This window comes from Nyctibius grandis, chromosome 10 (assembly GCF_013368605.1).
Source record: "Nyctibius grandis isolate bNycGra1 chromosome 10, bNycGra1.pri, whole genome shotgun sequence".
Classification (NCBI taxonomy): Eukaryota; Metazoa; Chordata; class Aves; order Nyctibiiformes; family Nyctibiidae; genus Nyctibius; species Nyctibius grandis.
The window spans coordinates 25,578,194-25,601,757 of record NC_090667.1 but is presented as its reverse complement, the minus strand read 5'-3'; the positions used below and the strand labels follow the sequence as shown (position 1 = coordinate 25,601,757).

At 34.7% G+C, this 23,564-nt stretch overlaps 1 protein-coding gene across 1 annotated transcript in view; it reads left to right on the top strand.

Moving 5' to 3' along the window:
• The window catches only part of CFAP20DC (CFAP20 domain containing), a 73,331-nt gene that overhangs the window by 21,562 nt on the left and 28,205 nt on the right, over nucleotides 1-23,564 (top strand). The window contains exons 7-14 of the mRNA XM_068409502.1: nucleotides 466-630; nucleotides 5,814-5,950; nucleotides 6,511-6,691; nucleotides 7,261-7,410; nucleotides 12,962-13,250; nucleotides 13,532-13,556; nucleotides 15,628-15,648; nucleotides 17,029-17,442. Of these exons, the coding sequence (XP_068265603.1) occupies nucleotides 466-630; nucleotides 5,814-5,950; nucleotides 6,511-6,691; nucleotides 7,261-7,410; nucleotides 12,962-13,250; nucleotides 13,532-13,556; nucleotides 15,628-15,648; nucleotides 17,029-17,442 (1,382 nt within the window). The remainder of the gene's footprint in view (nucleotides 1-465; nucleotides 631-5,813; nucleotides 5,951-6,510; nucleotides 6,692-7,260; nucleotides 7,411-12,961; nucleotides 13,251-13,531; nucleotides 13,557-15,627; nucleotides 15,649-17,028; nucleotides 17,443-23,564) is intronic.

Here is a 23,564-nt window from a genome sequence, read left to right as displayed (position 1 = left end):
ATTCTTTGTTTGCGCATATGGGACTTCTGTATTTGCTACTTCAGTCCCACTGATATCAATACCATTTTCAGATGTTCATTTTGTCTGAAAATCAGTATATCAGTATTAGAATTAACTTTTATTACAACTCAGCTTTAACAAAATGTATTCTGTGATTCTGTTTTGCTTGTTCACTTGCCAAATTAAAGAAGTTGATTTACTATGGCTATTCCAGCCATTGGTGCATATTTCTTAGTTTTAAATGTATTCATATTTTTGGCCTAAAAAAATACACAATATAATTTTAAAATTTACGTGCTTATTGTCTTGAAAGTGAACAATTACAGCAGTTTTTTCAAATGACTGTAATCTATCAAATTGTTATAAACATATGAACTAAAATATATGTAATCTAACAAATAATGTAAGTCGAATTTAATTCCGTTGTCATCTGAGTGAAGTAAAGCCCGTGGTTTTTGATTCTAGATGCATGTGATGTTCCATTTATGCCATACGAGCCCACAGATGTTATTCCTCGAACCTGCCAGCTAAATACAGATGTGCCACAAGTTACACAATTGCTGAACCTGACTAAAATACACCACCCAGAAATGAAAAGCAGGAAATACCCAGTGACAGTGCAAGAAACAGGTATTCTGTTGTATTAAAATACTGTGAACGCGATCTATGCTGTATGCGTACAATTAATGGATTTTTTTGTAAAAGTGCATATTAAGAGTTCAAGTGTCTTAAAATAAACCATGACAACTCTTGCATAGCTGTAGTGTCATGAGCACATAGACACATGTCTGTTCTATAGTTTAAGAGACCTATGTGCAGCCTGAACAATTCTAATTCAAGCGTGGGATTTATAAAATATTAGAGGTATATCTTCTGAATGTACATTGAAGTGTGGCTGTTCACTTGTTACACTTCTTTTTAAAGTATATTTATATTAATGAAACTCTTCTAACGATATGACCATGCATAGTCTCCTCAGCTTATACTCTGAAAAAAGAAATCTTGTCTTATTGGCGTCTTGGAGTTATTTGAATGTTTCTGCAAGCTAGAAGATAATAAAACATATAATTTAGACTTTGAGAGCATTGCATAGAAGAGGTTTATTAAAGAAGCTAGGCAACCGTGTGCCAAGATAGAAACTATTAACTTGGATAAAAACTAAGAGACAGAAAGCAAACAGGATCAGATTTTAAATTTTTGTTATAGCTGAAGGCTAACAGCAGGAGGCCTCAAAAGTTTTTTGTTCTAGGCTCTGTATTGTTTATTATAGTTATGAATAATCTCAGAAGTGAATAATGTGGGAGCAAAATTTTCATATGATACAGTTAGTAAGTTAATAAAGAGTTTTCAACTTGCAAAAAGGGCAATCCCTTATGTACTTTTTCATGAAAAACACTACAGAGCAGGTAACATGCAGGAAAGGTCATATTTTGCTAAACAAAGTTTCAGTTTACTCTTCTTATTTCTTGTGGCCACTGTGTTGAAAAATTATGAGCTGGGGACCACTGTACTAGGTAAACATGTAGCATGACACCATTTATCTAGCTTTGATAAATGCAAAGGATTGTACATTGGGGAGAAATGTTAACTACAGTTAAGCTTTAAAGTGTCAAATTTAAATGACTCAAGGAAGGAAGGTTATCATCACCATAGATACAGCTCAGTGGAATTCTCAGATTAATATGTAGCTACATTTTAAAAAAAAAATGGGTAGCAGGAAGTTCAAGTTCATATGAAATGGAAAAGGTATCAAACCTTTAAATAAATCAATTTTGCATTATTTTCTGAAATACTTTATACATTATCAGTTAAACCATACTCACCAATAAAAATGTGAAGGGAAAATTTAATCTTCTACGTTTTTCCAGCCTTACTCTAAGAACTGTGGTGAAGGTGGATTATTTCATAAATCCCTGCCGAAATTACCTTGTGCTATTTCTGAAGCATTTGGTTTTGGCCATTGTTTGAAACTGGATGTTGGACAGATTATTGGCCTGTTCTAGCATAGCACTTCCTGTGTTTTTGTATTTAAATTGGCACATCTGTCTGCCTAAGATTCGTAAGCCAAGAATCAGTAGAAACTGAACTGTAGAAAGAAATGCCAAGATTTAAATGTGAAATTGCTTAAACAGACTTGGGTCAGACAATTTACTGCTTTTTACTGAAGCTGCTATTTTTCTTTAAAACTCTGTATTGCTTCCTACCTGCAGCAAAGTCAATAGCAAAATTTCACTAAGGCAAATGTCTTTACAGTCCTTAATGTTTTGATTCCAAATAATTAATATCCCTTTCAAACAATTTTGTAATGAGATAGATAGTCATTAAATAACAGCAATAGAATAAGAGACATAAATTGTGTTCATTAATGGAACTCTGTAGTTGTGAAGTTATTCATAAACAGTAGTGGTCTTTAAAATATAACTTAAGGTAACTTTGTAAAGAATGAAATAAAATTTTCAGCTGTTGACAGGTTTTTTTGTGGTTGAACAAAATCAGTTTTTTTAGTTGTGGAGTTTTGAAGACATCAGCTACATTTCCAGTGAGGAAATAAATCAATGTAGAAAACCCCCATATTTTTCACTAGTAGTACATTTTATTGATTAGAATTCTAAACATGTCAAAAATATAATTTCCTCACTCCCAAGATATTACTGGTTTTGTAAATCCAGTTGCACATAACTAATCTGTACTTTTTTAAAAAAAAAAAAAGTTATTCTGTATATCCACTTGCAACAGTAAATATCCTGGAATATGTGCAAGCACTTCTTGAAAAAGAGGGTTATATTGGATTTTAAAATGAGACTATTTTGTGTGCTCTGGTTCACGTCCTTCATGGAGAACTGATAATTTCTCTTCTTTTAAAATGTTGAATCGATTCTTATTTTCAGCTAAAACTTGAGGACTACATAAACTTCTTACTGCTAGAGCTTAGAAAAATACACAGGTGAAATCTCTCTCTATAGGCACTCTTTCCTCTGCTCTTTTGTTACATTATTATTGGTTTCTGTACAAGACACAAGATTAAGCCTTTAATTTGGCCCATGTAATAATTGCAATGTCTTACTGAAGTTTTTCATTTTCCCCTTACTCTCTACCACCTTTTACGAGTCATTGATTCATCGTACTAAAATAGGGTAGAAGAACATCTTTAGAGAAGAAGGTAGGTCTGAAGTAGCTTAGAAGTGGGTCTGAACAAGCAAATTAGATAAAGAATCTATTTCCAATACGTCTTCATCAGTGTAGGCCACGTTAGAAATGGTGCTGTCGGTAAGGAAGATACCTTTTTATTTCACTGATTTTAGTACTTTCTCAGTCTTGAGGATTCTCATCTTCAGTGTTTGAATTCGGTGAATAATCACTTCTACCATTTCTGTTAAAATGTTCTGGAAATACATGTGCAAAGTATTGACCTAAGGAATAAGGCAAATTACAGAGAATGAGAACTACTGGTGAAGTTTAATACTATAAAAGACAAAACTATTACAGTCAACAATAGTATTTAAGTATAGCATCTCATGAAACTCTAAAGAAAAATAAACTTTGAAAGAAGAATTTCTTTAAGAACAACCTTGGTAATATGAAAGGTTTAAGAAAATAGTTTTTAAACTTTTTTTCTTCTGTTTTTATTAGAATATGAAAAAAACAACTCAAAGATTTTATCATCCGCATTAAGCAATCATGCTGATGCTTTTTCAAGTTGTTAATTTTTGTTCTCTCTTGATATACCTCATTAGTAATGGCAGTGTTTGTCCTACAGCAGCTGAAATGAGTAGGATGGGTTTTAAATTTTTGCTTAGAGTAAGACCCTTCATATATTTACCTATTTAAATTACAGTCAGCTTTTTTTACATGCAAGTACCATTTTGTAATATTAAAGGGCAAATAATATTTTTAGAGATTATTGCCCTGCAAGTAGTCACGCCAAAATTCTGTTGTGAAGCTTGACTACAAGTTTGCTTTTGAAATAGCAGAGGAAACCCTGGAACTCAGTTTCTCAGTGACTGTATTCAAAAATCAATACTTCGTGGCTGGGTCATCAAAAAACAAAGGACTGTAAAACTTAAATGAGTACAGTAGTGTGAATGATATATCTAAACAGAAAAATGAATGTTCCTTTAAAACAAGACTGGGGTTTTACTGTCCGGACTTGCAAAGATGTTTAGCCCTTACACATATATAGTAAAATAATGAATGATAACATCCCTGACGTGCATGAAAATGAAATGCCTTCAGTTTGAGGTTTAATCTTTATTTTTAGTCATGTCTTATGAACATAGCATGTGTTCTTCCAGACATCATTTTCAAATTTCAGAAGTTGGTCTTCTTGAAAGTAGAAGCTTTGGTATGTTTAAGTAAATTTTAATTGGAAAATGTTATTTTTCTCTGCTAAACTTTTTGTTTATTTGATAATCAAAAGCCCAAATTATTTTTAGTATCATCCACTTTTAATTACACATATTATTTCATTATGCCATCAACATGCTGTTATGTGTAGATGTAGGTAATTAATTGCAGTCAATTAATGTGTTCATAAAGAGAGATTTTCATGCAAATCAACTTTTATAATTGGAGCTAACAACATCCCAAGGTAGTCAGCAAATTAAAGAAATTGATGTTAAACCAAGACAGGTCATCTAATCTTGTGAAATGGCAGCTGTTAGCAGCAACCAAATGTCACATCAGAAAAGAGGGAAGAAGGTGATGGCAGGAAGTGGCTTCTTTTGTGCTTATTAGTATGGTAAATTATGATATTTGGTGGCTAATACATGATCTTTTTTTCATTTCCTTGATGACACTGGAAATAAAGCTGATCTTGAATTAAGATTAAACAATTCTGTGAAAAATGCTTGGTAGAATTGACAAAATGTTTTGTTTCTACTTCATTGCTTTATGAAGGTGTCAGATCTCTAAAGTGAGATAGCAATTTCACACTAAAGTTGTAACAAGAAAAAAAGGTTCCGACATTGTAAATTTTAACTATAAATTAATGTGAAGACACTCTTTTTTTATATCAGCTCCGGAAAGGAGAATTCACTGACAATCCTGGAGAGTTAAAAAAGAGGAAAATAGGTATTACATGCAGTCCTGCAACCCTGGTGATAAAATTAATACGTAACCGTTTTACTGTCCTTCCTTTTAAAATTTTTTTCAGAACATTCATCTGCATTTCATGTTTACTTTTTATTTGTCTTGCAGACTGGTTGGCATTTTCTGTGCTTGAAAAGAATTATAAAAATATATCTACATTTTAAACAGTAAAAAGATAAATAATGAAAGGGTTAGAACATTTCAACAGAAATAGAGTATGTTTGCAATATTAGGGCTCAGCCCTGGTGATACAGTAGATTCAGTAATTTCAAAAAGCTACATGTAAATAGCTCTCCTGAGTTGTGAGTGATACCTTGACAGTCTTGCCTCAGTTTTCCTGTGTTATTATTTATTGATTCTGTTATTTATTAATAGAGGTGTTTTTTCTACCTGTCAGAAGTTAGGGTTTCATTGAAGTTCTAAAGAAAAGTAAACTAATTTTTTTTGTTTATAAATAGCCCCTTTTTAAATAAGTCTTTAAAACAAGGAGATTAGAAATATGTCTGTATAATAGACAAAAAATTTCTTGCTTGTATGTTGCCAAACTTTTATAAAATGTGCATTTGCTATTCCTACATAATTCTAGGGATTGTGCTATAAAGGAACATAATTTTTATGTATGTTTAGTATTCGTAATTCTTATTTCAATTGATTTGAAAAAATATTAATATTTATTCTTTGTAGGTACTGTAATTTTTTAAAAAACTATTTTTTTCTTAACTTAGGTAGCTTGGTTAATAAAGGACAAGGCAGTATATGCAGCAATAAAACTCAGGATGTATCACATATTGCATTTGGATCAAAGATCCCTGGGCCACCTCCATCTTCAAACAGAAGAGTCACTACAAGGGTATCTGGAGAGGTAAGAAGGCTTAAATTACCACAAAACTGATGCTGCTTCTACAAAAGAGACTAGTAAGCAGAGGAGTCACACTAAAGTTTTTTTTCAGAACTGATGTGAGGCTGTGTCTGGAGTACTGTGTTCAGTTGTGGACCCCCAGTGCAAGAGATACCTTAACATCCAGTGGAGGGCAAGTAAAATGCTTGGGTGGCTACAGCACATGACACAGGTTTGTTCAGCCCGCAGAAGAAAAGGCTAAGGGAGAATCTAGTTGCCATTTTCAACTGATGCAGAGTCGTAGAGAAGGCAGGCCCAGATTCTTCTAAGAGGTGCACAGTGAAAGGACAAGAGGCAGCAGGCCCAAATTGCATCGGGGAAGCTCTGACTGGTATAGCAATAAAGTAGACTGGTTCGGTACTGGAACAGGGACATAGGGAGATTGTGGAATTTCAAAAAAAGATTTGGGAACAATTATTTGAAAAATTTGAAAAATAAGCTTAATTCAAAATGTGTGTTTACCTTTGAGTATTTTGAAAGCTTTTATCTTTTTATCATTCATTAAGAAAATAATGTCTTTCAAGGTAACAAAGACCTGTGACAGCAAAGGAAATAGATCATGCCAACTTCAAAGGTCAGGAAAGCGAACTGAATCTGTACAAGACATTGAGAGATTGGAGCTATCGTTCTCACCATGCAATGATTCTCTAGATCAAGGAGGCAAAAGAAATACTCGCCAAACAACTAAAGATATATGTCAAAATGGTAAGAGCATAAAGCAAAGAATATGAAAAGACTTCAAAAATTGCCAAAATTTTTGCCGGATTCTGACTTCAGAATGTAAGACTTAATTCTCTGTTTTTCTAATCCTTTATCTACCTTGTTAATTACTGAAGACATGTATATTAAATAATGGCTTATTCTCCTGTATGAGCTTGAATAAATGCTCCTTCTATCTGCAGGTATTCGTGTTGTAAGTGTTAGAGCCAGGGATCACCACCTGCTGGCAGTAGCCACAGGTTATACACATATTCCGCTTTCCCTCATGCTATGTATATAACTGGGCTGTTGCAGTGATTCTTGATAATTTTGCAGACTTTTGCCAGCCTGTTTTTTATAACTTCTATGGATTGCCCTTCTTTCATACCTACTGTTAACTTTTTACTTTCATGTGACTGTCTTATTCCTGCTGCCCTACAAGATTCCCATGCTGTTTGGAAGATGTTTGTATCCCAGGACAATGCTCCGTATGCTGTTTTCCCATGCCTCAAGTAAGAAAAGCACACAATATGAGTGTTCACAGGCATTTCATAAGCTTCTGGGTTGTATTTCAGACCCTGCAATTCAGACTCTGAAAACCTTTGAGAGTGGAAGAACAGATTTTCAGCTTGCCTCAGCACAAGGACCATCAGCAGACAAGAACAGACATAGAACATTATCTCTAAAAGATGCAGCCAAAAGCACGTGGGAGATGATAACCAGTGGTATGGTGAAAACCAGGGCATCTATCTAAATGCTAGTTTCAGAAAAATGAATCAACACTTGTTATTTTATGTAAATATAAGCAATATGAAAAGGCAGAGAACTGAGGAAGAAGGCTATGTATAAACACTGATATTTTACTGTTTGTGAGAATGAAAACTGTTTCTATATAGTCTTAATTGGGTGTACAGGCAAAGTCACCCACGTGAGCTTACAAATTACAATTCTCCAAACTTTTTTTTTTTATATTTTGATTGCTTTGCACTGGTAGCTCAGTTTGCAGATTTCAGTTTCTTTTCAATACATGAAGTTGTCTAACTATATGTAGGTGACTTGATGATTTCTTTATCCTGTAGTATTGGATTAATCTGTGTTGAAGAGCTTCCTGTAGGGAACCTATTCATCAAGGAAAGTCCTCTTCTATGCTCTGTTCTGAACTTCTTCCAAAGTAGGATAAACTTGACCTCAGAGAATGATAAGCATTCTCTGAGGAAAAGTTCACAGAAAAGGGGGAGGAATTCAAAAGCAGAAACATCTAACAAAAAAATGAGGAGCCTAATAATTTTAAATAAAATTACACCATTCAACATATACATCTGCATAAATACTGTACAAATTATTTACAAAAGAAAGTGAAGTGTACACTGACGTTATCAGGTAAGAGAACAAAAATGCTTCTACCCATTTCTTACTTGTTCCACATTTGCGTTCACCTTTAAAAAAAAATACCTTTCTAATAAAAGCAAAGAAATTGTGATTTCTGTGATAACTTGTGTTGTAGCTGCAGTTCATGCACACAGTCAGGATGTTAAACCCATAAACCTCAGGGTCGATCTTCTAGTCAGGAAACCCAACAACTGATCTTGCCCCATAGTGAACAACCACGAGCCTGGTTCAGTGGTGATGACTGAGCCAAAAGCATAGTCCTGACACTTCTGACAAAGTATTAATGTACATACAACTGTGACAAGTCATTGGCACACAACTACATTCCCCAAGCAAGTGCAAGCTTACATGGTTTCTGGAGGGTCTGACCTACGAGGAACGGCTGAGGGAGCTGGGGTTGTTTAGCCTGGAGAAGAGGAGGCTCCAAGGTGACCTTATTGCAGTCTACAACTACCTGAAGGGAGGTTGTAGTGAAGTGGGAGTCGGCCTCTTCTCCCGGGCAACTAGCGATAGGACAAGAGGACACAGCCTCAAGCTTTTCCAGGGGAGGTTCAGGTTGGACATTAGGAAGAATTTCTTTTCAGAAAGGGTTATTAGACATTGGAATGGGCTGCCCAGGGAGGTGGTGGAGTCACCATCTCTGGATGTGTTTGAGAAAAGACTGGACATGGCACTTAGTGCCATGGTCTAGTTGACAGGGTGGTGTCAGGGCAACGGTTGGACTCGATGATCCCAGAGGTCTCTTCCAACCTGTTTGATTCTGTGATTCTGTGATGCTGTGGTCAAAACAAGTTGTATCAACAAGAATCTATCATACACTACTCTTCTTATCACCAAGCGTTTAGTATTGTTGAGGCCTGTGCAACCATATCCTATGGTGATCTTGGGACAGCACTACGCTTGTTCTGCCATTAGCTTTAGTAAATACTAAATTAAATTTCATGAGGGGAGGGGAGCTTTCATAGGTCATCATTCTTATTACCTTAGAGGTTAGTCACTGCTATTTATATCTTTTAGCTTTATTATAGAGCTCAAATCAGCATGTCTTCTGTAGGAGGTGTGCAGTACCTTTACAAAGGTAAATTGTTTTTAAGCAAGGGAAAAAATAAAATGAGTGAGCATTGTTTATAGTTTGTCAATCTTATTTATGCAATGCGGAAACCTTCATTAAAATGTTAGGCTGTAATTAGAAGCTTTAGCATAAGTCTGACTGTGTAGAAGAACTAATTAGATGTTTAGGTGATCATTCTTGCATTTATCTTGTTTGCTGCAATGTTGTGATTACATAGTAATTTGCATATTTTGCCAAGAAGATACTCCAAATTGTTCATTACAATTGACATGGAAATGCAGAGTTAAAAATAAATTCCAGTATGGTTTGTGGTGGAGAGATAACAGGATTTGGTTTGGTCCAAAACACCCCATATCTTTCACTTGTAGACTATTAACAAAATGCTACATTGACTACAGGTTACAGAAGTTGCTGAACTCTGTAGCCAGCGTAAAATGTCGTCTTAAAGTCTTACATATTTTTCTGTCTTCCCCCTGCATATGTCATTAAGAATAAGTACTGTGCCATACAAACTAATATTTGCACTTAACTTACTACTAACCCAAGTACGTGTCTTCAACATCTCTGAAATATAATGTTGTTCTTTACAGATAAGGTTAGCCTAAAAAAGCAAAATATTCAGGCTAAATACTATACAGACACTAAATCTTTTAAAGTAGTGCTTTGTATTTCCAAAGTAGTTTTGATCTGGGTAAAGACATTACTTTACTCACCATGGTGAGTAAAGTGATGTGTAAGAAGTTTTTGGATGTCTGTGTCAGAGCCAGGAGTAGGAGTCAGGAGTTTAAGCTTCCAACTGCCTCTTCTTCTCTAAGCACTTGACAAAAACTGTTACTTAAGGTTTCTATATTTTGATACTTAATTCAAAATTGACTTAAAATCACAAACCCAAGCGGTTTAACACCTTTTTTGCATCAGAATTCACTATAAGATTTTATCTGTAATGACCTCTGCAAATCAAATGGCAACAACTGCGTTAGAAGTCATTCTAGAACGAGAATAGAACAGGTGAGACTGCAGTTAGGGAAGTTGGTTGTTATTAAGTCAGTAGGCCATAATAAAAATTAAGCCACTCCTTTCTACTCATTCACAGTCCTTTGTGCATAAAAATTAGCAGATTCTCATGAAGTAGGTTGAACACTAAATGTGTAACCATACCATAGAGGGCTCATTACAGTGGTCTGATCTATTAGTGCATATTTGAAAATTTCAAAGACAGCATAATACATATCAAATCTAATTTCATGACAGGGTAAAAGGCCGTCTGAACACTAAAGAAGTATACGTTATACATTTTGGTCCTAGTCAAGCCACTGCCATTGAAACCTAGTAAAATGTGTCTAAATTAAACTGTGGAAGGGTGGGTGTCAGACTGGTCAGAAGACAGCGGAGTGCTGAGATAGGAAAAACTGCAACATACCCCAAATTTTTCTTAGCTAGGTAAGTTTTGAAGATATTTTTTGTTTTGAAAAATGCAGCAAGTTGAAAATTTTAATATCATTGCCTTAGGAAAGAAGTTAAGAGCATTTCAGACTTCATCCAGAATAGCTGGGGGAAAGATCTCTATATAAAGAGAATTGAAGTTTAGGGAACTAACATTTTTGTGACATTTCTGCATAGCACTTTCTGGAGTTGCAGATGTGGCAGCATCTCCAGGGTCAAAGTCATTCAAAACAATTTCAGGCTTGATGGGCCATATTCCTATTGGACAAATGATTGGGTGCTTTAAAATACTGATTTAGTGCAAGATAATTTGTTAATCATGTTAGGTCGCAAAACCAGATGGGGGGAAAAAGTTCCTGAGTCTTTGTTCTCAAGCATCCTAATATTGTGTTCGGCTTCATGTGAAAAGTTAGAAGATCCCTCTTTTGTTTCATTTTTATAGGGGAAATGATTACTTCAAAAATGCAGATTATATAGATATTAAGATATAGTGAAAGCATAAAAAATATTAAATGTGAGCACATGATTAATACTGGAGACGTGCAGACAGAAGATTAGTGGGTTTTCTTATGGTTTCAGTTGTTTTATTCGCATACAGCCTTTCACAGGTAATTCCAGTTGCCTAAGAAAAGTATGTTATCAGAGGAGTGTGACACAGTCTTGAGTGATCAAAGACAGGAGAATTCTGCTGTAGTATCCTCCTTTGAAAAACGTGTAGTTACTGATCAGAACAAAAGGTCATTGTGTTTACACGAATGAAGGGTGGTTCTTAAAAGTTTTGAATAGTCTCACTCTTTTCTTGAGGCTCTTGAAAAAACTAGTCCAAAATATTTGTAAAATAAATGGTATTACATACATGTTCATCTTGCAAGTCTTTTATTAGTTAAAAGCAAGGTGAGATTTCTATATATTTACAGAATAGACTTTTTTATGTCCAATAGACAATGATCTACTAGATTGTTTTAAACCAGCATGATTATCTAATATCAAAAGGGTTTACCTGAAAAGCCTTGGGGCTTCTGACTATAGATGGTTTTCCTGTAGAGACTGAAAAATAATCTCCTCTGGAACAAGTAGGTGCAAGCTATGAATGTACAAGATGTGTTAAGTCCCTGCTTTTCACTAGTTTCTAGACAAACTACTGTTTAGGATATTAACTACAGTTTGGTAGCTTTACTACCTATCTTCAGTAAACTGGAAAAAATCACAGCAACCCAGTAAGAAGACAGCTGTTTCTCCTGGAGTTCTCATTCTTCTTTCTTTTGCCTTCATTTATGGTTGTTCAGACTTTTTTCCCCACAAAGCTGGTGAATCTGCCTGAAGTGATAATTATCTCTAACAAAACTAAAAAGAGTAGAATACCATCGTAAACTTACTGTCTTCCATGACAGCAAGCATTTTATTATTGCAGTTCTACTTTATTATTACATTTTCGGTATTTTTTTATTGAGCCTTTTTTAATACGATTGGTGGTAACTTCGTTTTATGGAGCCAGAAAGTTTCAAGATCTAGTGAATAATCCACAGCACACTAGCTTTAATGAAGATAAGGGAGTATTGCATACTTGAGCAATTCTCCTTTTCTCAGGTGCTATTTGAGATTGGGTTTAATCAATCAAATTGACATTTTTTTCTATACCATCATTCCAAACAGTAAAATATAAGTTAACAATGAGAGTATAAAAATGGCCTTTTCATGTTTATCTGGTGCACTCAATCTTTAAATCCATTTCTGGAGTTTATTGTTTGTTTTAAAATTGGCAGATTAGTACTGCCTGTATTCAGGGAAACTTGGTGAAACAGATATCTTCATGCATTTTTCATATCACACTATTTTTCATCAGAGCTGTAGTTTGACATAGAGATTTAAACCATAAGTTCTGGACATGATAGAAAGTGTAGAATTTCAGCAATAAAGGAGGAGCAGATTGTAATATTATGAACTTTCCACCAACTATGGGTGATTATTTTTTTTAAATGTCAGCCACAAAAAATGTCTATAGAAAAAGATCAATAGCCAAATTTAATAAAATTATGTTTTCCTAGAATGAAATTCAGTTGAACAGTTTCAAATCTTAACAGCTAAATAGTTTCAGATTTGCAAATTGCAGGCTTGCATGTCATATATCATAGCTTGTGGATTTTTTGAGCTGTGATCTGGAAATGTTTTGATTAACCTTGCCTCACTTAGAAGGCAGCCTGATCTTTTTTGTTGCATCCTCATCACTGTTCCAGCTGTATACATCTGATAAGCAGAATGTTTCTGTATTAGAACAACTTATTTTGCTGTACAACTTCCAGAGAAAAAGTGTGTGATTCAGGGTAAGATACAATTTACATATTTGGCATTAAAATAAACATTGTATGTTTCAGATGAATGGGTGTTTCCAGAAAGTTTCACTGAGAGTATACAGTTGAATAGGAGTGAGCAGCTGGTAGCTACTGAAGATTCAGCCTGCCTTAATTTAACCTCATCACACAATGCCTCTGTTGAACATCACAGCAATGAAACAGGTGATCAGCAAGTGAGTAATAAAGAGATTTTCACAGTTTCATCAAGACCTCCATCAGCTCCTCGTGGGAAGCTTTGCAGCACAATGATTTACTCAGTTTCAATAGTTTCCAATTTGATTGCATTTGGGGTGGGGCGGGCGGGTATTAAGTCCTTTTGTAAAGATATGTCTCCAAAGCAGTGTAAAAATGGCAAACAAAAATTTCTGAAAAGCTACCGAACAGTAACGGCCATGCTATGTAAGTGAGTGAAAGTGAGTGTCTTTCAAAACGCAGTGCATATGGTGTACTTAACTGATGAACTATGAAGTTAGACACATTTATATAAATTAATCAAAAAAACTAAATTAATCATTAAACTTTGCTGGTGCTTAAGCACTTATTGAAGAAGATAGCTAACCTTCCACGCTACCCCAGAGATCCAGCGCTAAGCACACAAAGAGAAAGCAGTAGCCAAGTACTCCTGCTTTTACAGCACAAGAACATTGGGGCACAACATTAATGGCCATTCTAGAGCGTTGACGCAAGAGAGACTGATAGAAGATCCCTATGTTCTTTAAGAAGATTTAAGGTATTATATAAATTAAAAACTTACTTTGACTATATGCCAGAGGTGTGCTAGGGAACAGCCTTTATTTCATTCGTTAACTTGGATACAAACTGCATTAAATAGTATCAGCACTGCAGCTGGAAATGCATTAAACTTACAAAGCTAGAAGATAATTACATTAAACAAATCTTCAGTGTGCTAACAAATTATCAAGAGGTTTTTTTCCTCAGTCTAACTACTACATTAGTAATTCATAGTTAAGCCTGCCTTTCATGTGAAAGAAGTCACTGAACCAACAAATTACTTAGAAGTCATATTTTGCCCATATTCATCCTCTTCCTTGTACAGATAACATTCTGGTTTGCTTCCTGAAGTCAGCTTTATGCTGATAGTCTGGATACACATTTAATATTCAGATTGATCTACTTTGCATTACTGAAATAAACTAGAAAACAGTTTTATTTCAAGCACTGAAAATATAGGAAAGAGGATCCTGGAAAAGCCATGATAGCTGAACATATGACTGCTGACTTAATAGTATCTATTTTAGCACAGTTTAAGGTATCTTTGCAAAATTACCAAAATTCTTTAGCCCAACCATAACATTTCCCAGTTTATTCCACTTACATGACAAAATATTTATTTGACTAAGTTCTGCTGAATCTTGCAGTGCCTTTTAAATATATATGTTAATCTTGCATGCTGAAATAAGCTACATTGTTACTGGTTTTCACACTATTGTTTCTCATGATCATTGTATTACAGCTTTCTTTGAAATTCAAATACATTATCTTTGTGTATAACACACATGGATATGTATACACTCATGAACTATGTCAAATAAGATAGATATCTCAACCTACAATTTAAATAATTGCCTGTGAGCATAAATTGCTTTCCCCTGGAAAATATAAGTAAAACTTAGTTTTAATTAAAAAAAAAAAAAAAAGATTTTGCATATCTTTGTAGTTTAAATATCTGACTGGTAAAAAGTTCCAAAAGTTTTCCTTGGGTTTTTTATGTCACTGCATCATGAACTAAAAACTACAGTTAAAGGGGCTAAATCCCAGTTTCATCCTAGTCTACATTTGAATTTAGTGGAGCTGCAAAGGAGAATTATGTACTTTTTTATTAAATCTGTGGAAAAATCAGTATTATCTACAAAAAGTATTTACTTAATTGTAAAATATAAGAGACAGGTTGTTCATCAGGATAAATTTCAAATAAGTGAACATTGACTCTCTTTATGTTGCATATACTGAGAGCCATAAGATATGCACAGTAACTGTGCTAGAATTATACGGTTTAGGTAACTTCTGTCTTTTGAGGAGGAAATGTTTCAGCCTGCAAACTGAAAACAGCAAGTGTTTATAAATTCCCTTTAGTGGTTACTAATTAGTCACTGAAATAGTTCAATGCTGTTACTCAATTGTCAGAGTCAATCAGTAAAGGGTAAAAATTTCTTTTCTTGGAACCATTCACCATCAAGTGACTTATTTTGTAATTATATGAATGTCCATGCTTTCAGCTCAAATTTCTGTCAGAGACTTTGTATAATTAAACTTGTCATGGCAGCATTTACAGATTCTGTCAGATGCAGAGCAAAACCAAGAACTCTTGCTGACTGGAAGACTTGTGTGACTGTGGCAGGTGTGACCACATGTCATATAGTGCTGTCAAAAGTGCTGTTTCAAGTGTAACAGGCAAGTTCATTGATGAAGCCTTCAATGAAGAAATTGAGAATTTTTCTCTCCTTTTATGATTCAAAGAGTAAAAGAATAAGATTAAATAAGATAATGTTCCCTTACAAAGGCTAATAGATCATTTCACTCTGATACCTCAGTATTAAAGCTCAGCCTACAAAGGGACTATATCCCATCTGCTCCGGGTAGGTGGCTCTCTAAAGTCGTTAGAATGATGTTAAAATTACAACCCTGCAAGAGCAATCCAGAACTGCCCATCTGCGTGTTCTTTCAAGGGATACAATACATCAGTGGAAGTGCTCATTCCTCAGGAAAATCGTTCTCATCTTCAGTTTACATATGCTGCACTATAGTTAATCAAGCAAACTTCATTGATGTTTCTGGCACCATTTCATGATTTAATATTTAACGAATTATTCTAGAACCTAAATATGTATGGCTGAAGAGACATGGAAAGGTGGGAGGGATTTAAGCTTCAGGTAAATCAAAGATCCATTTATCTCTAATCTGTGGGGAAAAAATACAATGTTTTCTTTAGTGATCTTCCATCTTAAGTTAACCTAACTTCATATGGGTTTCCAGCACAGATTTTAAGATAACTTATGGCAAATAAAAATACATTGAAAAAGAGAGAAATACAGATTTGTGTTTCAAGGAAATGAGTAAGTGAGGGAATAAAACTAGAAACTTTCAAAACGTGTGTCATTAATAAAATTAGGGGATTATTTTCTTGAATGTGCATTTCATTCTGTGTAGTCTTGTCCCGGACTCACTGAAGTCAGTAACAAACTTGCATCACTTTCATTTGCAGTAGGACTGCTCCTTGGCTCTGAGAGGCATTTTGAAGACGATATTTCAGTGTCTTACTGAATCTTGCAATATATACTGCCTTACATCCAGTGTGGTAGCATAGGGCAGAGGACCAGCACAATGAGATGAAGATGAGGCCTCTCTCATCCTTTCTTCCTTGAGAATAAGAACATTGAGGCAAACACTAGATGTTCTTCCCCATTATTTTTCTTTCCATGTGTTCAGACTTGCTGTTTGTTGTTGAGATGGGATATGAGTGAACATCGTACAGTTGATTCATGGGATATTCTGCAGAGACATTGTTAGAAGCATGACTATAGGGTTAAAAGACTAGCCTCCAGAATTCTTAAATGATATTCAAATGGTACTGAATATGATATCCAACTATATTACCAAAGGTGAGCAAAGTGATCTCAGCAGGAGTTATTTCTTCTACATTTAAGTTGAAGATGTGATATGAAAATATGGAATATTAATAATCCAATGGAAAGACATCATTGTCATGGAGTTTTTGCTCACTTTTGGTTTAAAGTTGTAATAAATTTTATTGAAACGATGATTATCATGTAACACAGGTTTGGGAGGTTACCAGCATTCTAAATTTGGGCCCACATTTTAAAAAATGTAATCTTGTCTCCCTCTCCTCCTCTTTCTACTTTCTACTTTTTGCTACTGCTTGAGGTGTAAGAATATGTTTATGGTATACTCAATGTAGTTGCCAGGAAGAGCAGCTGGTTTTCAGGGTCCTTACAAATTTAGAATTAGGCAGCAGAAATTTAAAAGTCATTTTGAAATTTTAAGGTTATGTACAACTGTATTGTATGATGATGAAAGGGAATCGCTCTTGTTTTGTTTCCTAAATTTAGGATGACAACGATGATTTCATCCAGAGTACTGAGAACCTTGAGATCAGCCACAGCAGGCAAGGAACATCTGATCCAGCAGTTTTTAAAGAGATCCCATTAAAGAGGATGTCAGAGAGAAATGAAGACTGGAAGAATAAGGAACACAGCAAACATAACCTCGAAGAGACATTCTTATCAAAACCACAGAGTTCCACTGTGAGAGAAATAGATTCTGCAAACTGTCAGAGAAGCTTAAAGCCTACCATTTCTGTTTCTCCAACTGGAAGTAAATCTGAATTCTTTAAAGTAATTGCAAATGGATCTGAAAAAAGTGAAAGATATGAAGGAGTTTCTAGTCAATTAAAAAGATCCATCAGTAGAAAGTCTCTGAAGAAAATCTCAAGAGAAGATTCATGTCGAACAACACAGATTTGTGTAAGTGATTTTTACTTTGAAATTAAATTCTTAGATTGTATAGAGAAGCTATATTAGATATACCCATTTGCATGAAGTGAGAAATACGTCTTTCATCCAGATACATTCTGGTTTCATCATAACAGTATTTACAGAGCTCAGTCTCTTGAAAGTTGATTTCATAGTTTTTTGTGGCACACAAAATAGTTCTCCAAATAAAACAGAAATCACAGAGGTTTATGGATAAAAAGAGGTGTTATTGAGCAACTCACATTTTGGAAATATGTGAATTAGAAAGTAGCTTTGGGCTGAAAGATTACAAAGGAAAATTGACAGACTTTGAATTGATAACTAATGAGCAACCAAAGAAAGAGCATTAATCTAGGTACTTCATAGTACAACAGCCCTGAAAAGTAATAAATTATGTGATTGAGGGTCAGCAGTAAGGCTGTGTCATAGGCTAAACTGCTGAGCTACTAAAGGAATTGTTACATTCACTGAAGTGTTTTTTTATTCCTAGTTTTTTCTGCTTGGATTCTCCTTGTGGAAACACAGTAATTCAAGGAAAAGTTTGTCTGAAGCTAATTATGTTCTTACATGTTTCCTAATAGTTAATGCTTGTCTTTTCAGCTTATAATGATGTGCTTTGAATCGTGCTTTGAATCAGGAACTAGAGCTTAAGAATCAAGTGTATTCTGTAAATCATGAATGTGACAGTATGTTACTGTTCCATGTTTTTGGATAGAACTGATTTGGCCTTAGAATTACTGCAGATCCATATCTTTTAACATGTGACCTCTTCTCTACTTGTGTTATGAGTGGATTAGATTTATTCCTGAGCATGTGAGAGCAGAACAGGCCAAACATCTTCCTCAGGCTTCAGAGATCTTCTTTCAGACTAATACCCTATGAGACCAAAGACTTACATATCCATCATCTTCTGTCCAGCAGCGGTCAGTTGCAGATGTCTAGAGAAAAAAAACAGTGCAAGGACAGAGCAAGCATCTAGCAATACCTTGCCAGCGTGTCTTGCAGGCTTCCTTCCAGCAGTCCATAGCTTACCAACTTCTTCAGTGAAAGGTGTAGTTGCTTTTTGTATCTATATGGCCTTTGCCTTGTGACAGTGAATTTCAGAGTTGAGCTGCTATTTGTGGGAAAAAATACATATCTCCTTTTATTTGTTTTGAATGCACTGTCTCATTCCTGGTGCTTTCTCATTCTTGTGTTTGTTATAAGAAACAATGAATAATAGTTGTTGTTGTTGTTATTATTATTATTACCTGTGCCAGTTACTATTTGATGACTGTATATCATATTCCCACACAATTCTTTTCTACAGGTCAAGGAGTTTTATGGTATTTAGTCCCAGGATTGCTGTTTTGCAAATTATTTTTGTCATTTTTACCCAAGGATGTTGAATCTAGCTACTGCATGATCATTAATGTAAGAGTAGTTTTTGGATAGTAGTATCTTGAACCAGGTATTGTTCACTGCTGGGGACCAAAAGAACAGACGCTTCTCTTTTTTGTGGCTCTATGAAGCAATTATGTATTCTTTGGAAAAATTTACCCACTGTAATGTCTTGCAACATGACATATACTTCATTTGCATGAAGGAAATGGACGTCTTCCATCATTATTGTGTTTTCTGTCCTTGTAGCTTGTCTCGTCTGCTATAGGATACTGCAGTCACAATTCCAGTCAGGGGGATGTGCTGTCATTCTGCTATGGGAATTTTAGTCTGTAGCAATTCTGTTGCTTGTTGATGCAGTTAATTTTAGTTATCTGATTTGACGGCATCTGTGAAGGGGGAGGCAGGAATGACTACTTCCATGGGACAAGGCTGCTACTGCTGGGGCAGCGTCATTGTGCAGAATGGTTCTACCTACCTACTTTTGGCTGCTATGGCTGCTGAGGATGGGCCACGCTACAGCTAATTGTGGATATAGAAATCTGGGCATTGGGCTAGGAAGAGCAATCCAAATTGGGCATCAGATTAAAGAATAGTGTCTAGGAAAAATGTTCAGGTTTTCTGTGTACCTTTGGTAGGGAAATGTACATACTGCCATGCCACTGATGCTTCAGTGCTTTTTTGTGAAATGAATCTCTTCTAGTACTGGTGTAGGGATTGGGTTTTATGTGTCTCACAATCCTGTGATATAGTCTCTGATTGAGGGTTCTAGAAATCTCTTCTTGTATTCTGCAAGCAGCTTATTGGATTGTGTAAAGGCCTTGCACTTTTCCTGAAAAAAACAGAACATCCTTTTCCATGAAGGGTGTGGAGACTGGTTTCCTTTAGGAAGGAAACCAGGGGGAAGCAAGGGGAATGAAATACAATAATGCAGGTGAAAATCAGAAGCAGTGCTGAGACCTTATGGTGATGAAAAATATCAGTGGCTGGTGATCACCAGATGTTATCAGTGTTTAATGCAGTGATCAACTTTGTCCTGTAGAACATAACTAAATATAGACTACCTAGGTGGATTGCAATTAAGTTTTTAAAGTGTTAGATATCACAAAAAAGTTGTAAAATATAATTTGTTTTTAAAAGATGAAGGGAAAGAGTTATCATTTTTCCTCTGCTCGATAAATAATTGATTACTAAATTAGACAGTAGGGTTATTACCATAGTGCACCTGTAGCTGTAAATGTAATTTGTTGCTTGTAAGTATTTTTTGCAAGGACAAAGCCTATTTTCAATGTATAGAAACTCAGGAGTTACAGACTTTGTTTTATTGCTACAAAATATAAGATGAAAGTATCTGGCAGATATAGTTCTCATACTTGGTTTGATCAAGTAATAAAATTTTCCCATCCAGAAGCTTTTCCTTGGAGTTCTTTGATACTTCTTTTTGTACTAGGCCACAGTCAAAATTTGAAGCCAAAATTGAGTGCCACTGACTGCCTTTTAAACAGTGGTTCTTTATATTAGAAAGTACGTTCACCTAGCACAGAATAAGTCAGAATAAATAATAAAGTCAGATATATTTTTAATTTATTTTTATTAAGAATATTTCCAATAATTTTAAAATTAATATAATAAGCTATTTGAATGTGGCCTTTTTCTGACCACAGACATATGTAAAGCTTTTCTTGTATCTGCTGGAGCAGTTTTGCAGGAAGAAACTAGTCTTGTAGGTCCCCACAAGTGTCAAGAGAAGAAGTGCTGACATATAATAATAACTACAGTGAGACAACACTGGCGTTTTTTTGTTGGCTATGAACATGTAATTATTTTATTTCCATTTTGAAACACTGTTCATTGTTTTAAGAATTGTGTATGAAACGATAGTTTCGTATGAAAAGGTATTAGAGTGAGAGTTTACAGAGAAGTAGTGTCTTCTAAGCTGCTCATATGGAGGACTGGTAAAGAAAAGAAATGCTTAACCAACTCTTCCTGCAATCGATTTGCTAACTACTTAATACACTTTAAGGACCGGGTTGCTTGCAATGTTTTATTCATGTTTTAATAGAGTTCTCTATTATTAAGTTCAAATATTTTTAATTAAGAAAGAAGTACAGCCCTCTGGGTAATAATGCAAGCATGTAGATAGCTGGTAATTAAAGTTTTCCGCACGTATAACTACATTCAAACAATTCTGAATAAATCATGTGAGCCTACAAGAATACAAATGTCATTATATATGAAAAAAATCCTTTAAACAGGTTTTGTCAATCTAGCAAAAGTTTTAAGTGCTTAATAAAAGTACTTTATCATGAGGGGAGGATATGCAAAAAGACAAGATAAGCTTTTAATTACTAAATGAAATATTAATTTTAGACAAATTTACAAGTATTGCAAAATTACTTCTTACATAAAAGTTTCTCCTAAATTACAAAGAGAACTTAATCTCAAATTCAATTTTCAAATTCTTTCTTTGAAAATTGGCTAAGGTAATATAAAATTTGTGAAGAGGCTTTTTTGTAGTAGTCATCTGAAGCTACAGAATAAATAGTCCAAATTATTTCTCCTTTATTACCAGGAGTTTATTGTACAGGAGTTATATTAACACAGAAAATTGTCATGACATCTATTCTCCTTTCTGAGTATGGTATTTCTAGAATGAGACCATTACAAGAAAGGAAAACAGAATGACAATTTGAAATAAGCTGGGGAAAAGGAACAACAAATGTTTTTAGTTGTTTCATAAACATTCCAAAAATCTATGCATCTTTCTTTATAGATGTAAAGGAAAAGACAAGCAGTGTTGGGCAGTGTTTTGCCTTTATTAAAAAAAGAATGAGAAAAATGTCCTTTATGCTTAGTGCTTATGTTCTGCATAGTACTGGTTCATGCTGTCATTTTAATGACTGCATGCCAATTGCTTCGTATATGAGGTAAGAAAGATAAGCCAAAGTTTCTCTTATAATAATCGAATAAATGCAGAAGGCTTCTATATAGGAAAATTAACAGGAAATCTGCATCTTCAGTAAGATCAATAAAAGTTATAGCAGTTGTAGATCTGGTGGAATACTAATACATCAGAGCAAAGCAGACATTCCAGATGTGACACGGCAAGTTTCGTATGAAGTGAACAAATAACCAACAGTAACTGAGCTTATAACTTACGTTCAGTAAGGGGTCTAGAGAAAACATCATGTATTATTTTAGGAATAAAATTATAGTAATAATCACACTATTCAGGAATGAAGCTTGGACCTCAAAAGCCAGAGGTAAAAAAGGGGTGTCAGCTGCGCTAACAGCTTCTGTCATCTTCTTATACCTTTTACAAAATGGCAGACTACATTTATCTGTGCCAAAAAGTAGCCTCTGAGTGCTTGAGGTGATTCCATAGGAAAAACCTTTGCAAAGGCATTTGACTTAAGGGTTTGAGATACGTAGTTAAAAAAAAACAAAAATGTTTCCAATAAGCTTTAGAATTGTCTTTTTCAAAAAGATTTGCATACTTGCATATGCACATGTTTCCATGTGAGCACCCTTCAGTCATAAATCCTGGTTTAGGGTGATATATTTGCCTCCTGATTGTCAGGTTGCAGATGCATTTCCCATCAAAGGTGGTTCACTTTATTTCAGTGCTAATTTTCTTTTTGACTGGTTACTTGCAATAGATGGCTTTAAGTGAAATCTAGTATCATGGTAGTCAGAATGAAATGTCAGAAATATATGATAGAGTTCTACTGCCAAAAACTTAATGTTGGGCAGCAATCTTTACTGAATGGTATTTAATTTCTTAACTAGAATTAAAATAGGAAGTATTATTTTACATACTATTGAGATAATAACTGTTGATTTCTTTTATGGCAGCCATGAGGAAATAAAAATATACTACATGGTTTTTATTCTAAAACTATTTTTGCAAATACGTAGTAAAATATTCTAGAGCTTGAGCTGAAATCAAGGTTCTGTTCATTGCGTGATGCCATTACATGTATTGTTAAAAAGGAAGAGTTTCTCCACCTGTCCTTGATCCAAAATTCCCTTCCAGTGTGCATTAGATGACACATCCTATGCTTGGAGTTCAGCACTGTGAATGAATCTATGAGCATATCCCCAGTTAAACTTCTGGAGAGGAAATAAGTAATGTAGTATCCTTCATTATCTGGCTTTGCTCTGATCCCAGGGACAAAAAAAGCTGTCAGGAAAGGGGAAAAAACTGTATCAGAAAATACAGTTTTATTAAGGTATATGGAACTCCCCAAAACAATGTACTGTGTGTCACTGAAAATAACCTCCTTTTTCAGCAGTGATGTCATGTATTCTTTCTAGTGAAAGTGAGCACTTTGCATGTGAAATACTAAGCAATATACATGAAAATCTAGAATATATATGTATCTTTTGGCATGATTTCCTTAAAATAAGGAAATCAATGTCCAATGTAGAACCTCTTTTGTGGGCTGTATACATCATACCTCTGTGGAGCTGAATGATTGAACCTATATAATATTTTATTAATCACTTGCATATATTCATGAGTGCTTTTAAAAGCAAATGTTGTCTTTGTGTGGTGTCATAACCTGAAGGTATTGAATGTTGCTGTACTATTTCTCTTACTAAGATAAAGCTGCAGTTCAAGTTTTCCTATGTCTCGAGTGTGACCAATTCATTATTATAATCAACATAGAAGACTTAGGTATGTGTCTTGTATACATAGGAAGAAAGCAGAGGAGGTTGTAGTAATAATT